The sequence below is a fragment of the Typopeltis vanoorti genome, chromosome 4, assembly GCF_054136105.1.
Source record: "Typopeltis vanoorti isolate ZY-2024b chromosome 4, IOZ_Tvanoo_1.0, whole genome shotgun sequence".
NCBI classification, from domain to species: domain Eukaryota; kingdom Metazoa; phylum Arthropoda; class Arachnida; order Uropygi; family Thelyphonidae; genus Typopeltis; species Typopeltis vanoorti.
In genome coordinates this window covers 52,669,172-52,687,157 of record NC_143552.1, presented here as the reverse complement: position 1 = coordinate 52,687,157, position 17,986 = coordinate 52,669,172, and the positions used below count along the sequence as shown (strand labels likewise).

The 17,986-nt window shown below is 35.0% G+C and overlaps 1 protein-coding gene across 1 annotated transcript in view; it reads right to left on the bottom strand.

Moving 5' to 3' along the window:
• LOC150107301 (uncharacterized) overlaps window positions 1-17,986 on the bottom strand; it is a 76,167-nt gene that overhangs the window by 35,246 nt on the left and 22,935 nt on the right. The window contains exon 3 of the mRNA XM_090391776.1: window positions 1,133-1,328. Coding sequence (XP_090247902.1) covers window positions 1,133-1,328 — 196 coding nt within the window. The remainder of the gene's footprint in view (window positions 1-1,132; window positions 1,329-17,986) is intronic.

Sequence of the window (17,986 nt, the reverse complement as noted above, 5' to 3'; positions counted from 1 at the left end):
CACCATCGATTACAGTAGAGTCGTCATGCCCTATCTAGAGAACACTTTCCTTTCACGTTGAATGAAGGAATCCATTCACTCACATGGCTCCCACGCTCGCAACAGAAACCAATATTTCATGTTACAGCACTATGATCAGCATTCGTATATCAGAATTGAAACCTTAAATAAATAAATAAAAACTGTGATTCACAACTTTACTTGAAGTTTGTGGATATACTGACGTAGATTGTAGAACAGGGTCACGGTGTACCCACCTGTACCTGTTCTGCAGTCTTGTTTCCATGGAGGTTGAGCAAGCCTTAAAAGACCAACCATGAAGTATAGCAGGGCATCAACTACCAGTATGTATATTGATGACTATTGCCAACGGTCTTGTGGAAGTTCTGTTGGCACAGAACTCTGATGAAATAACAAATGAAGCAAATATCTCAACCACATCTGTTTAACAGATTTTTGATTGAAAATTTGAAGAAGTGAAAAGTTGCTCCTGTGTGTTCCTCACCGTCTGACAGAAAACGAGAAGGCGGTTCGCAGCAGGATTTCAGAACTGTTGCATTCTATTAAGACTCAAAGTGGGTTTTCTGAACAGAATTGTTGTCATAGGCAAAACCTGAATACCATATTTTGAACCAGAGCTAAAAAGTCAGTCATCACAGTAAAAATATCCAATTTCTTCTCGTTCTGAAAAAAATGTTGGCATCATCAATCGAAGGTTAAGTTAATAATGATAATGGATTACGAGAAAAATGAAGCAGTGGTGAAAATCTGCAGGCTATAGCGAAAACAGCATACTAACAGGAAGTTTCTACAAGTCATTTTGTACATGAAAATTCTCAGCAAAAGACCTGACAGTATTCGCGACAGTCCTCGTCTTGTATCACGACGGAATGCAAACCGACAGTTTTTAAATTGTCGGTTTAACGACCAGAGTACAGTGTGCAGAACTTTTGAAATGACCTTAGTATATATTTTTCTTTCATTTTAAACAATAGCAGTAAGTAGATGATGGTGATGATAGGTTTTTGAAGTAAAAGAAAGCTGAAGAATGTAAAGTATCAAAAAAAAAAATCTATATTCAAAATTTGTGTATATGCTTAGATATTAACTTAAATTCACAGTTCTTACAGACCTTTCTTTCATTTTTTTCTCGGACTCCTGCATGTTATCGATGATGTGGTGGGCTTTTTTCAGTTCGGATCTCAAAAAATTAACTTCTGTACGAAGGTTTTTAACCTCTCCTAATTCTGTTGAGGAAGTAGTTGGCACAACTCTGGAGCTGTTCAGCGAAATGTTTGGACTGGTGGACTTCGTTGAACTGCGGGATCCTAAAAAGAAGATATAATTACAATGGAAGCATTGAACATTTTTTCAGTAATAAGAGAAATTTCAGATAAATGATCCATCTATGAGTGTAAAGGGAATGTGCTATATATATATATATATGAATCATGATTATTAAGTTCCTTTCATATTTTGAAAGTGAGCAGAATTACAATATCATCTGCTGTAAAATGTAAATATTTTAATACCTAAAAAAATTGGTCTTTGATACCAGATAATGTCGATGCATGTCTTCTAATGCTATTCTCTCCTTGACCATATTTCTGCAATGGTACTTAATATGAAGTTTTACGAAAATACTATATTTCCATACACATATTTTAACACAACTTTTATAAAGTGATCATTTTAAAATTATAATCGCCTTCCTTATCAGAAAATTGGACCCTCCCTCCTCCTGCTCCTCCTTTCATCATATATTTCAAAGGAAATTGGAACAAATTTCTGGATAGCCCGAGAGCATAATATATTTCTCTTGTGACTTCCGCTTGAATAATACTAAAATCCGCTTTGTATTGGTAATTGTTGGATTGAGTTTTGAATGAGTACTATGTCTGTTAATGGTATATATTTTGGTCGGATACTAGTTTTTTCTTTCTTTTTTTGAGGGCTGATTAGTTCTTTCGGGAGACTTCCATAAAAAATCATTACTGTTGTTGTTGATGATGATAATTCCTGACAAGGCAATGGAAACCGATATATATTAAGTCAGGCAACAGAATCTAGTCATAGTTAAATCATCATTCCAGTTGGCTACACTGTGAAGCTAACCAATTAGGTCCTGATTCTTTTTATGCCTCACCTCCACTGTATAAGCTGTGTAAGAGATGGAATAATAACGCGAGAAAGTTCACATGGCATGGATTGGGCCTATTGATATCTATGAAGAAAAGAAAAACAGGATACTACAACGTAAATAAACAAGTCAGGCGCAAATTCCTGTAGTATGGTCTGTTTTCAGAAACGGCTCTGACGAGGCGAGGACTTTCGCCCTACAAGCATATCTTCTCTAATTGTCATTCTTTATTTAGTCTCCAAAATAAGGTCGCCGGTTTCTGTCCCATTCTCACATGCAGTGTAAATGATGCCTTGCTGAACATCCTCAATACACTGCAATTAATTATTTATTAACTAGGAGCTAGATCCTCTTTCATTCCAAGTTGCTATTTCCATAGGATAGCTTCTAGATGTATCAGTTGGCTAATAATCCTGCTGCTTACTCTGCTTTGTCGTGCCTGGCATTGTATATAGCTTTCACGGAACATTGTCGAGGCCACGCTTGGACCAAAGCTGGGCACTTCTTGTGTGTGAACTTTAGGTAAATGAGTCCTTCATCTCTGCTGCTTGTACTTGCTTTTTAAGTTATCAGCATTGTTTCAACCATAATCAAATAAATACTTGTTACTGAGATTATAAAAAAATCTCTCAAAAATAACAAAAATTCAACAAAAAATAAAAAATAAAGTAAATCTCAAAAATTAGAAGAAAAAAAAAAATATTACTCCCTTTCATGTCTCAACTTATTTTGCAACAAAAAAGCAGTTTCACGGACGAGATGGACGAATAGCTAACTTTTCTGATCTTTCTTCAATTACCCTCGTCTCGAATAATCTCATTATTTAGTTACTGGAACTCAGTTTAAAAAATGTCAGAATAACATTAAGTGAAATATTCAGGCTATTGTAAGCTGAATTTTGAGGACCGAAGCGAAGATCTGTATAAAATCTAAATATCACACTTAACGGAAGGTGACAAGCAAGGTGGAAAAGAGATTTGGTCTCTAGCATCTTGAAATATTAGGCAGAAACGAAACGATGAAAGACAGTTTTTCCAGATGCAAGTCCTATTCATCTCAGTAGATTAATGAATAGGTAAATCACCAGTTTCACTCCTAAATCTAATGAATTTGTAGAGATGCCATCACATTCCCCTAAAGATATACCACTTTTGCGCACTCAGGTTAGAAGATTTTTTTATGTGCATCCCATTCAAAAAAGAGGATGCAAGCCAAGAGTGCATGGGAATAACTTGACATGTAGCTAATAGCTCGACACGTAGATTAATTTTTAATGGAGGCAATTTTCTCAGCTTCCTTTTCGGTCGTAGCTGAGAAAAATTCTTCACTTTTCTAAAAGACCTAAAAGACAGGAAGAGATTTTCTTGTTAAAATAATCGCCAAATGTACCCTAAGAATATTCTCAGTTAACAGTATACCGTCGCGTTTGTTATTTTATGATTAAGGCCAAAGCAACTACGCCTATGAAGCCAATATACCATATCTATTAATTAATTAATTAATTAATTGAAAGGTTAAACTCGCCTTTGGAAATATTCTTATTTGAATCCATTTTTTCCACTAAAGAAATTTCTTTCGTAGCACAGTCATTTTTCCGACACATTTATTTATTTATTTTTATTTTTTTAGTAGATGCAGACGTTCTGCTGTAATTACAAATCCGCCGATCAAAATTGCTCTTGGCGTTTGCTAAAAGTGTTTTCTTTGAAGAAAATTTCTGCTTTAGTAGAAATAAACGAGACAGAAAAAGTTATGGAATGTTTATTATGCCACTGCATCCTCCGTAGAAATGAGCGTTTGCCTATCTGTCTTTGTTGAACCACGACATGGTTCTTCTCTTTCTCTCAGAAATAAAGGATTTGAACATATTGTTTCCCTATCAAGTAAAGATTCTCCATTTTATGGTTCTCAAAGAAATATATCCCGTAATTGGTGAAAGATGATTTTCTTTGTCTGGAGGGGGTTATCATCACAATCTTTCTTATTAGAAGCCCAAAGGCTTGAACAATATCCATATTTGTCTCTAGAGCAGGACTCTCGGATTATCTAACCTTTAGCCCTTTCATGCACTCTTGACTTGCATCCATTTTTGAATGGGATCCACATAAAAAAATTCTCTTCTCACCTGAGTGTACAGGAGTGATATACTGTTTAGGGGAATGGCGTCATTCATCATCACCACCATCATCATTTATTCATTTATGAATAGGGGATATGAATACACAGAAATATTCATATAACAAAAAAACTCATGGAAATATAGCCTGTTAGATAAAAATGAGCTAAGTTTCTCTGTTTTATGCTAAATGGTAAATATCAGTTCATGAGCCTCATCTTCAAAAAGAAGTTTGATTATGTATTTCCAAAACTATTTTTTTAATCTTCCTCTGTATCCATTAGTTATCGAAGGTATGTTATCCTATTAACTGCTACTTGGTTGGTTGATCGAGTGGACACACACACACACACACACACACGCACGCACGCACGCACGCACGCACGCACGCACGCACGCACACACACACACACACACACACACACACACACACACACACACACACACACACACACACACACACACACACACGCACGCACGCACGCACGCACGCACACATTCCAACCAACGGATCGTGGGTTCGAATCCCACTATGGTCATGGGTATTTGTAAAAGCCTGTTCTGAACGAACTTGGAACTCCTTGAGTTTATAAAGGCTTGTCTTGAAGAAGTAAAAAAAAAAAAATCACTGCTCAATGAGTAGTGATATTCCATGTCTGGACACCATATGCAATTATGGCTTGATTGGATGGTTTTCAATAGACGAATTTGGTATTTGTAATGATTATATTGGATTTCCAGATATCAGTTAAACTGTTATGGAATTGAAAAGCTTTGTGATGCTTTTTTTCACTCTGTCATTTAGAGTATGGATATAGGAACCAATGTACTAAATATCATTTACTTTTTCAAGAATATTATCATTTAGCTTAATATTCCCTTCTATTCTGTTCTATAGTACTTTAAATTTACTTCTATTGACTGCCAACCGAATCAGTGGTGCATTTTTACATGCATTTTCTAGATAGTTTTGGGCAGTGTGAATGATAGCGTCAATAAATACAACATCATCTACAAAACAGAGACTACTTATGTGTGTTTGTCCTGCTGAATCTTCGAGTTATTCCGTACCCATTTCATCTGAGTCTGAATACATAATCAAGAATAATAGTAAAAAGATAGTGTCAAACAATCTCTCTGGAGAACTCCTGTGGAGATTGGAAAGCTCTGTCATCACTCCATTAACCATTACTCTTGCGTGATAATTCTGATAGGGTTCTGCTATTGCTTTGATTATTTTCAAGAGTATACCATAATCACTTAAGAATTTTGAACATCCTTTGTCTATTGATTGAACCCAAGGCGTTTGAGAAATCTATGAAGTTTAAGATTAAGTGAAGATTTTTGTCTCTTGAGCCTTCTAGGAACCTTCTAAGGCAATGGGTAGCATCAACATCACTTTTTTTTTTTCAAGAAACTTATTCTGTGATTCCTCTGTAATTTTCTGGGTTGTTTAGATTGCCTTTTGTGGGTATTGATATTATTAGGCCTTATCTCCATTGTAATGGAATGATGGATATAGCTAGAGTTGTATTACAGATATTTAACAGTTATTTCCAAATCTCTTTTCCTCAATGTTTAATAGCCTCTGCTGTTTTACCATCCAATCCAGGTGCTTTCTCGTTCTTTTAGGTTTAGTGCAGTCTCAAATTCTTGCTTTGTAAAATTGTTACACATAACGAGAAGTCCTTTTTTGGATTATTATTTCTGGCAAAGACCTGTAGCGAAGTTCACTGATGAGTTATTCAATAGTTTTTGAAGTGGTGCATAAGAAATTAGCTAATTGGTACATTCCTCTGGTTTTATGGGTATTTTGATAAAGTTCTAATTTTTTGACTTATCATTTCGTAAAGCCACACACAGTATACTTGATCACTTAGTTCTTTTAGTTCAGTGTGTAGATTGTACGTCCTCTGATTCCTATATTGCTGCTTAATGTCATTGCATTTCTTTATCAGTTCTTTAGTGTTACCCATTTCCTTTGAGAAAATGAAGAATTTTTAATGACCAAAGTTTTCGCTGCTACTTCATGGATGGATTTTACAATATGAGGGAAGCTCTGGGATGGTTCTTCAGGCATTGGACCTTCCGTTAGTTTGTTTTGTAATGCTTCTTTATACTAAGTTTGTTTGGTAAAGAGTTAGGTCATTCCAGTTAAGTCAATCCACACATCGGGTGATGGACCCTAACATGCTTTACCAGCCACATTAGCCTACTGGAAATATACCCAGCATTTATTTACTATTTATTTGCTATTCTTATTTTAGGTATTTAGATATTTATTTGGTATTCTTTTTTTTAGGTATTTAGATATTTATTTGCTATTCTTGTTTTTAGGTATTTAGATATTTATTTGCTATTCTCAGGTTTAAAAACGCTGAGACAAAGTTTTATGTGCATGTAAACTCCGATTCTATGATCGGAGTTCAGTCCTACATTGTTGTAAGCTTTGCAGTTTTGAGCTGATCTCGCCCACTTTCCATTGATTAAAATATGATCAATTTATGATCTTGTTCCATTTGGATGTTCCCAGGTTCATTTACTTCCAGGTTTGTGTGGAAATGTGCTCTGTAGATTGGCAAGGTTATGAGTGTTATATAGTTCTGATAGAAGGTATCCATTTTCGTCTGTTTTATTGTGGCACATGAACGACCCTATATTTTTTGTGATTCCTGAAACTTCTGGCCCTACTTGTTCATTGAAATTTCCACTAATGCTGTGGAGATTGTGTGTTGGGACAGCGTAGAGAAGGTCCGAAAGTTGACTTAGAAAGCATTCTTGGAGTTTTCATCTGAAGTCTCAGTGGGCGCATAGATATAGGTTATTGTTGCTTTTGGGTTAGAGTTTAAAGTTATTGCCATTATTCTTTTGCAAATTTTAGAGATAGATGAGATGTGACTATAGATCCTTTTGTTAACTAGGATTCCGATTCCTCCATTATCAGATTTGTCTGCCGATAAAGAAAGTCATTTTTTTTTTTTTTTTTTGCAATTTGATGTGACTTCATTTTTCCGAAGTCTGTTCTACATCTGTGTTCTTGGATATACACTGCATTAGACTGCTCTGGTGCAAAGTTCATGAAAATTTCCAGATTTCAAGAGGATATGAACATTGTAAGTGGATATAATGAGTGAGTTTCTCCAGAATTGATGTTTTGAGTGTCTGCATGGGATGGAAGGGGTGGTGAAGCGCAATACATAGAGCCTCTCCCACTCAAATGCCAACCTCACTTTCTCGTGGTCCATCCTGTTCTAAAAGGAGACACTGGCGACCGAGTATGGACGGTATAGCCAACCCCAACATCCTAACAGAGTAAATGCTGTTAGATCGGCCTGTCCAGAGGCGTTAGGCAGCAGCCCTACCACTGGACTTAACCAGCGACAGGCTAGTAACCTGACCTGGAGGAAATTCAATATACTTTCAAAGTCTCATCCAAAGAAAAGCCAGACGGATTATCAGGGAAAAGACCACAATTCAGGAAAAGGTATACGAAATTGGAAAAATGAACACATAATGAAGATTGCAACATGGAATGTGAGAAGCATCGAATAAAAAGAAGTGGAACTTGATAAACAACTAAACCAAGCTAACATAAAGATATGTATAGTAACAGAAACAAAGAAAAAACAAAAAGGTACAAAGGAAACAAAAACAACTACAGTGGGGTAAAAAAAAAGAAGAGGAAAGAGCAAAAGCAGGTATAATGATTATGGTACATAAATCTCTAAAGAACAGTATTGTATATTATAACTATTTGAACGAAAGACTAATAGAAATTATACTCAAGACATTAAGAGGCCACATAACAATAATTGGTACATTTGCACCGGAAGAGGGAAAAGAAGAAGAAGACAGTATAGTATTTTATAAAGAATTACAGAATGCCATAGATAAAACAAAGAAAACTGACTATTTACTACTAGCAGGAGATTTAAATGCCAGAATGTGAAATAAAAAAATACAAAACAAACATAAGTAAATTTGACGAAGCATGTATACAAAATGGTCACAGACTGCGAGATTTTGTCATTTATAATAATATGAGAATAATGAATTCAGTGTTTAAACACAAGGAAATACATAAATATACTTTGACAGCCAGTGTTATCCCAAATTTTAAATTAACGGAGTTAATTTTAGACATAAGAGCATATCGAGGCTTTGAATTAAACTGTGATCATTATATGATATTAGCAAAAATTCGATTTAAACCGAAGTGGTTAAAAATACATAAAATTGAATCTTCTTATCAACCGAGTTATAAAATTTCTTCATTAGATGATCTCCATGTTAGACAACAATATCAAACTTAAAACCAGAAACCACAAATGAATCAAGTATTATTATTATTATTATTATTATTATTATTATTATTATTATTATTATTATTATTATTATTATACGGGCACCTCGATGGATTCCGAAGACTCATCGCGGGAGACCCAATCTATCATACCTCTCCTTGAACCCATTGAAAGAAACAAAGTCACTAACAACTGACTCTGGCAACCCACTCCACTCATTCACAACTCTCCAAGCAAAAAAATCTAGTCTTCACACCCCTACTGACCACCACACCTTTATTCAACTTCTAGGGATGATTACCTGGTACCTCTAGCCAAATACGGAAACATTTCCCCTATATCTATCCTATAAAATCCTTTAAGCAATTTAAATGTTTCTATCATATCCCCTCTTTTTCTCCTATCAACCAACTTCTTCAATCCATACACCTTCAATCTATCCTATAGGACACATTCCCAAGAAACCCAGGGGACCGACTTGAGCACAGATGTGGGCGTATCAAGGCCTTATAAAGAGGAATTACAAATTCTTTGTCTCTAGTTGTTAATGTGTTCTTCACTAGCCAAGTAATCTTATGAGCTAATTTAGCAACCTTAGCAATATGTCTTCTAAACTTTAACTCTCTGTCTACCACCCCCTCCTAAATCTTTAGATTCATCTGTTTCCTGGAGTACAGTGCCATCAATGCGATATGCAGTTTGTAATCTGTTTATTCCAAAATGCATAACTTCACATTTCTTGACATTAAACTGACACCATTAACTTTTTCCCATACTGACAGCCTATTTAAATCTTCCTTCAAGCTCTCCACATCGCCTTGATTAACTATGATTCTACCTAATTTCGCAATGGTCCTAGCACTGAACCTTGTGGCACACCACTAATCACCTGTTTTCGCCTCGGTTTTGTCCCTCCATATACCACTTTTTGATATCTGTCCGGTGGCCACCCTCTTATCCACTTAACCAGTGTCATATCCATCCCCATTTGTTCTAATTTGCGTAACAATGTTCCATGTGGTATTCTGTCAAACCTTTGCAAAATCCAGCAAAATCATCGTGTAGCCATTTCCTTTATCCAACTAAGCTGTTACTCTATTATAAAAAGTTAAATTATAAGGCATGACCTACCATTCACATAGCCATGTTGACCCTCACACGATATCATATTTTTATCTACCCATTCTTGAATTCTCTTTTTTAAAATTTTTTCTGATACTTTTACCACCACGCCTGAGATACTGATTGGTCTATAGCAGGGGTGGGCAAACTGCGGCTCGCGAGCCACATGCGACTCCCAAAGCTACTTTCTCTGTGGCTCCGGAGACAATATTGGCTTTCATTGCCATTTTTTCTAAACTTTTATATTAATAATCTATAGTAATATAGATTATTAATATAAAAGTTTAGAAAATGTACCAATTTTAGAATCTTTTATTTCGTAAATGCTTTAAAGAGAAGTAAAAACCATATATATTGAAACTTTACATTTTTAGCTTTTTAAATGGTACCGGCAAAAAGGGTTATTAACGTGGAATTTATTGTCGTATTTGGTTGGTAAAAAAAAAAAAGTGTTTCGACATTTTATGGTCTGTGTCGCTCCGCCACAATTAGTTCCAAAAGTGACTACTATGATCGCTGCATTACCCACCGCCTCCATTGCATGGACTAGCGTCATCACTCTTCATGCAGTAAACGCATGTTACGTGGCAATTTGGCAATTGACACATGATACTAACTATCCTGAATGTCTCTTTATTCATTGTATCATTCACCTTGAGCATTTAGTAAGCAAACCCTTCAAGTTCAAAAATGTCATAAATTGTATTTTAGAAATTGTCAATTTCATTCGGACAAGTGCAAAAACACACTGTGAATTTAGAAATTTTATTGAGGAGCTGGAGCTTGAAGAAAAGCCAAGTGACCTTTCATTCTACTGTATAGTAAGATGGCTATCAACTACCAATCTTTTGAATAAGTTCGTTGCTCTTTTTGAACCAATCATAGCCTTCATGAAAGAAAGGAAAAAGAAATACCCACAACTAGAAGATCATGAATGAGTACAGGATCTGATGTTCTTTACGGATGTAATGCAACACCTCCAATATTTAAATCTAGCATTCAAGGAAGGAACAAAGTTATTGCAGAACTTGTCCAATTAGTTTTCAGTTTTCAGAATAAAATAAAGCTTTTTCAAAAGATCTGGAAACAAAGAAATTTGAGCACTTTCCCAACCTTAAATTAAGAATAACTGCTTTTCCTAATGCTGAAATTAAAGACAGTAAACTGAAACAATACGAAGGAAACTTAGAAACACAAATTTTGAGAATAGGTTTGATAAACTAAACAAGTTACAACCATGTTTTGAGTTTCTTGTGAATCCTTTTGTGATTGATGTCATCAACGATGGATGTCCTGTTGTTGCACTTTTTACCACGGATGTTGCTTCAATAGAGACAGCTTATTAAGCTGCAGGAAGATATGGGTTTGAAGCTAGTACATAAAACTCATCTGTAACTGACTTTTGGAAACAAATCCCAGAAGCAAAGTTTCCCAATCTTCAGAAAACTGGCTTCCAACTACGCTCCGTTTTTGGGACAACTTACTGCTGTGAATCTCTCTTCTCTGTAATGAAATGTGTCAAATCAAAATATCGTACTATCCTCACTAACAGCCACTTCACCGACTTCTTAGAACAGTTTTGACATCCTACCAGCCAGATTTTAAACTATTAACTGCACAAATGAAGAATCAATCAAAGCCTTCAACGAGCAACGAGTAGAGATTAAACATATTCTTCTTTGGTGACGAGGACTACTATATAGTTGTATTTTTTTATTATTTATAAATACAATTTTAAAATAATATTTTCTGTGTCTCTTAAACATTCACAAATGTATTATATGTGGCTCTTATTACCGAAGATCTGTGGCTCTTGAACATTCAAAAATGTATTGTATTTGGTTCTTATTGCTGAAGAACTTGCCCACCCCTGGTCTATAATTTGCGACTGTAGTCTTAGAACCTCCCTTATGCAAAGGAATAATTTTGACCTCTTTCCACTTTCTTGGAACTCTACCAGAGCTGAGACTTGAAACAAACAGCTTATTCAAAAGCATTGCCAGTTCTCTTGCACATTCTAAATATATGCCTGCAAAGTGGTCACTCAGTAACTCAATTATTTTATCCGCTTCTGTCTCCTCGTGACCATCATCACTTATTAAGGTTAATCTTCCATAGTCATTCTTCTTCTTCTTACTTGCCACATAACGAAAGAACTCTAGAATTTCCTTTGGCCTGCTCTGCTAAATTCTTCTCATAATCTGATTTTTCCTTCCTTGCCATGCTGGTCGCCTTTCTTGCCAGTCTTGTACTGTTCATGAGTTTGCTGGTCACCGTTCTCTTTATATACCTTCCACAACATTTTCTTCTTCTGCAGCTCGTGCTTAATGATATTACTCATACATCTAACTCCTATCCGATTAACCCTCCTTACGTTAGGTATACAATGTAATATTGTTTACTCTAGATGACCCTTAACTACATCCCATGCCCTATTAACATCCTTACCCTGCAGTGTTTTATGCCATGGTACAGATTTAAGCTTCTTCCTAAGCATGTCATAATCACCTGCCTTTCAGTTCTACAAATACCCGTTATTGACAGAACATTCCTCAAGTTTTACAATTTCCCAAGTCAAGACCGCATGGTCACTTTCGCCAACTGGAGGCAATATTGTCAACTTGGTTATGGATAGCTCTTCTGATTCTATGACCAGCTTCAATACTCTCCCCTCCCTGGTCCCCCAATCACATGCTGCCTTAAGTAATTATCTTTCAGCAGGTGTATAAATTCTATTTCCATTCTGTCATGTGATCTTTCTTCCTTCCAATTTGTATCTACCCTATACTAGTTGAAGTCCCCCATAATAATCACTCGACCTGTACTCATTGTACTAATTTGGCGATGTCTTCCAGATCACCTGTAGAATTCCATGGCATATAGCAACAGCCAACTGTATATTTTGTCTTGCTGGTCTTAATCTCACACCAGATTGCTTCAAATCAACAGCCATCCTCCCGCCTGTCTCCTATACGTTTTGGTAGTAATTCATCTGCTATCATCAACAGTACTCCTTTCCCCATCCATTGTTGTGATATTTAGATTTTATATAGATCTTCATTTCAGTCCTCAAAATTCAACTTACAGTAGCCTGAATCACTTGATGACATTTTGACTTTCTCAAATTGAGCTCCAGTAATTAAAAAATGGGATTATTCGAGGTAAGGGTATTGGAAGAAAGATAAGAAGAGTTAGCAGTTAGGTAATCGTCCATCTTGTCCGAGAAACTGTTTTTCTGTTGCGAAATAAGCTAATACATTTGTAATTTACAATGAAGAGATATTTAGTATAAAAATTATATTTTATCGAATTAAAGTACAGTACTTTGTTAATCTTTGTGCACTTGTTATTTTTTTTAAAATTTTATTTTGAAATTGTTATTTGTTGTCTCTCTCTCTATATATATTTGTATGTGTGTGTGTGTGTGTGTGTGTGTGTGTGCGTGTGTGTTCACGTTTGCATGTTGTTGTGCAACTATGTTTATACAATAGAAAAATTGAAGGATGTTTCAATTTTCATGTTTTGTTCAGAGTTCCGTGATTTTTGTGGTGATGTCAGTCTTGTTTTCAAAATGCAGAAAAACTAGTTCATTCTGTTGTTATTATTGTTATTATTTTTATTCACTTGAATTTCATTCATGTTCACAAAAATAAATGTTATTTGTTAACATTCCTTATAAGCAAAAATTAATAATAATAATAATAATAATAATAATAATAATAATTAAATAAATAAATAAATTCAAAAAGAAATGTTTAATACCATTGGATACTGTGTCAGTTTTGACTTTCCTCCCGCTTCGGTAGCTGAATTTGTCTTCTAGAAAGTGACTGTCTGGGGAACTACCGTCACTTCTGGTTCTTGGACTGGTCACTCGAACTATAGATACAAATACTTTCTTTTAGGTTTTTATACTTCTCTGTGCGATCAGTGATACTTCTCGGGTGATGTTTAAGTTTCGTACAATAAATGTTAACCTTACTATTTTTTTAACTATAGAGCGTTAGAGCAAAAGAGCGTTAGCTGTTATACAAAAAGTAATAGTCTTGCAAACAAGTCATCGCATCACAGAAAGGCTTCCTTCTATCGCTGGAATGATCGCAGGAAGCCTTTCGTGATTGTAGTCCTCCTGTGTGTCTGGTTTTTTCACAAAACCCTTTCATTTCCTCATTACTGAGACCTTAATGTTAGACCCGGACAAATGTAAACAAGATTTGCCAGGACTATGACATATCTTGTTTAAATTTGTCATAGTGCTGTTGGTCACATAACCGATAAACACGTGAATAACACGTGAATGCTCATAATCTACTAATGAGACCACCTTATTTATAACTTGCTACGATGATTACAAAATGATCAATTCAGTGACTACAATATTTATAGCAGTTTTTCACGGTGACGTCATTCAGTATTACCGCAATTATGCGATTAATCCTGAAATTAGATATAACACTGAAGCCCATGATTTAGGGACTTTTCGTATTATTTTACGTGATGCTCGCGAAGAGGTAGTCCTGTGTTGTCATTTCAGTTTTAAACTACAACTAAAGGTCCCAAATATCAAATTTTATCAAAGCGCCAGAAGTGCTGTTATTAAGTGCTTACGCATATTACGCGCGCACACACACACACACACACACACACACACACACACACACACACACACACACACACACACACACACACACACACACACACACACACACACACACACACACACAGTACTGTGTTTCTTTTATATTAGTATCACACAGATTAGTGTCCTACTTTTTTAATGGCTGAGAACTGCTCTGAGAGTAATAGGGTGTGTACAATGTCGTGTGACAGTATGACAGACGTACAAATAAAGAGGACGACAATTATAATGCTTTCTTTCAGTATGCCATTGAAAATCATTTGAGGTAATCTTCCAAAGGTTAGTGTCCATTGTGTTTTAAGTTTTGGGAAAGCTTGCGTGATTGCATGTGCTCGCGCTTTGCTTCTATATATCTGCGTCTATTTGCCTTTACTTGCATCGAGGAGGGAGAAGTTTTGGACCACGACCTAGATCAAAATCTTTACATCACAAAATGAGAAGGTAATCTTTTCGTTGAAATGTAAACAATGAATGCAATTGTTTCCTGACGTGATCATCCAGTAATAGATTTTGTTTATTCATTTACCATCCCTTCAAATCTATATGCAGTTATCCATCTGATCTGACCTATAATTCTGCAAGCTATGATTAGCCATAGATTTTACGAGCTATATTTATATAGCTTATAAAAAATCTATATAAATACAGTATATGTGTAGCGTACTGATTAAAAAAATATTTAATGTTAATAAGATAATTAATAATATTATTAATGTTAATATGATTCTTAATAATAACATGAACTATATTAATAGTTCATATTATTGATAATAAGATTGAGGTTTATTATTATTAATAATAATATTAAACTGCTTAAAATTTAAAAGTGAAATTTACGAAAACTATGATCTCGACAGAACGTCTCTCTCTCTGCCTGTCTCTCTGCAAACTGAGGCAATTTATGCTGTAAGTGGCAAAAATGCTGAAAGCTTTGACAGACAGACAGACAGACAGACAGAGAGAGAGAGAGAGAGAGAGAGAGAGAGAAATTGTTTTATTAAAAAATAAGATCCTTCCTAAATATTCCTATTTGATTTGGATTGTCTGGAGCTTTGTCTCATTTGGAAGATCTATTCATATTTCATAACGGTCTTGACCAAACTTTAAGTATATTAATAATTTAATCTTTAAATAAATTATTTATTAAAGAGGGGAGTGAAAGAAGAATACGGAATTAAATAGTATGATTCTGGTTTGATTCAGGAATAACGGATGACGTTGTGTTAAACAGATATACACTCTGTCTGTTAGTAATATATGTGCTTACTTATTTTCTTTCATTCGGTCGGTACCTAATGCTAATTATGTCGTATCCTTTCTCTGTCTCTCATGTTATTTGCTCGTGCAATAATTTCATGATACGTCATCATTGATGTTTCAATATTCATAATAGTTCCTCTCTACATATCAGTAACATTGGCAAATATCCTACTCACATGCACAGTGTTCTTAGCATGATTTTAGAAACAGTGCCTAAATTGTTCGTGGAGTTTGACATTCAGTTTAGATGCTTATCACAGGAAGGAAAAGTAAAAGGCAATAGATATTATGTATTCCTAATACCCATTTACAATTACGAATTTAAATATCCTGTGTACTAGTTTGCATAATATTTGTTTTAAATATTTTGAACCAAACAATCCTAAGTTTGTTTTTCTCCTTGCAATGGAAATTCGTATTATTATTTTTTCAATTTTTTCCCTTCATATGCTGGCTTTGCAAATTTGGGATGTATCCTTAGTAAAACAATGATGCACCCACTCAGACCACGGATGCTCCATAACATTGCTACGGCACTCCCGCTTGTAGAATGTATTATAATTGAACATGGCAGTTTAACACCCGAGACGGCTTATCACAGAACCTGTTTCTGTTTGCTGACAAAGCAAGACCAACACGGAAGCGCAGCCCTAACCCAATGGCCTAGCTTCGGCAGGTCGTCCACAATGTGATCCACTGGCATGGCGGGGCAGGTATATGTTATTAGAAATACAACTAGAAAGAGCCTGCGAATTTTAAACTTTAATACGGATTAATACGGAGAAGTCAAATTAATACTATATTTCTTTTTAAACATTTCAGTTCCTCCAGATGACCAATAAGTGAAGATAATCTGCAGTGAAAATTTTATAACAGAAATTCAGCATTTAGAAAATACTCAGGCACACATTTTTGTTTGGGAGCAGGAAGAGGAGAACTATGAAAATGTTGAAGGAAGTTTAACGAAGAATCACACCAAACAATTATTTATTAGTTGTTTTGAGAAGTATCAAGATATTAAAAATCTCGAGCTGTCTACGCTTTGTATGCGTGGCTTTAAGAATCTTTCGATAGTAAAAAGATATTTTAACATATAGTTAAGTATTGATGACCCATCACTTTAATAAATAGCTTTCAAAACAGAGCAGGCACCTAATGAATGTAGAAATATCCGAAGCATGTCCAGAATAAGTAATATGCCTTTTCTTTTTTTTAGTCATATCATTTGTTTCAAGATTATTTATTGGTTATTTAGAGTCATTGACTAGACCGCTAAGTCTACGAGGTGAGAAGGGTGTATGTTTTGGACTCAAATTGCATGTGCTCTAAGGATAGATAGATGGCAGGAACTTTGATGATAGAAACTCGGGGTTTTCATGCCTGAAAACGGGCAGACAAACCTGGAAGAAGAACACACGCAACTAACAGGCATACTATACATGCTTAGGCCATAATTCCGACCTGTAATATTCGAACTGAAGCTTTTCTAACTGAAGGGTGCACATCATCTTCTTTCGACTGTTCTACCAAAATGCCCATGTTTCAAAGAAATGAGATCAAGATCAAGTCAAAGCAAGTTCATGTTGATAAAAGAAACTCTACACCTATTAGTAGTTATGAAAATAAAAATAATCGAAGTTTTATTAGTCGTTAACAAATAGAAAACATAAATAATACCGACTAGTTTCATCACAAGGGACAAATCTACCAGCATCATTCATTTATATGGTTCTCTCAACAGAAACCAAGGACTTATCCTAAATAATATCTGGAAATCATTGATTAGATTGTTAACATACCTGACTTCACTTTCCAGCTAATCATCTTTAACCAACGATTGAAAAGATGACGCTTGCGGCACTGCCTTTGTGCTTTTTTTTTTTTTAGTTTCATTTTTATTTATTTTTTTTGCACGACAATTTGTATTTCTCTTGTCATTTTTATTTTTATTCACCCTGACCGTCTCCTGTGGTGAAACACAAGTTGGTTCTTCATATAATTTTTTTTTATTTGTTAAAGACAAATAAAATTCGATACTTTTAATAAGATTTAGTTGTTGTTAAAAGCAAAACCATTCAGGTTTTGGTTGCATGCCGAACACCTGATTTCAGTGTTCAGATTCCATGTGAACACTGAAATCAAGTATTGATTTCAGCGGCCACCTGAACAAATCCACGTTGTTACTTCCTGTTGCAACAAACTTGTGAATGAGGTCAGTCTCGAAAGATATGTAGGAGGAGAAAGAATACTTTATATTTACTTTTGTTCGTTATTCAACCATGCTTAAAATTGACCTTTCTAAACAAATTAATAATTTCTAAACAAATAAAAATGACACTCATTTAAAACGCCGTAGAAAACATATTTATTGGTTTCTTATATGCCGTTTTAAATTTAAATTTAAA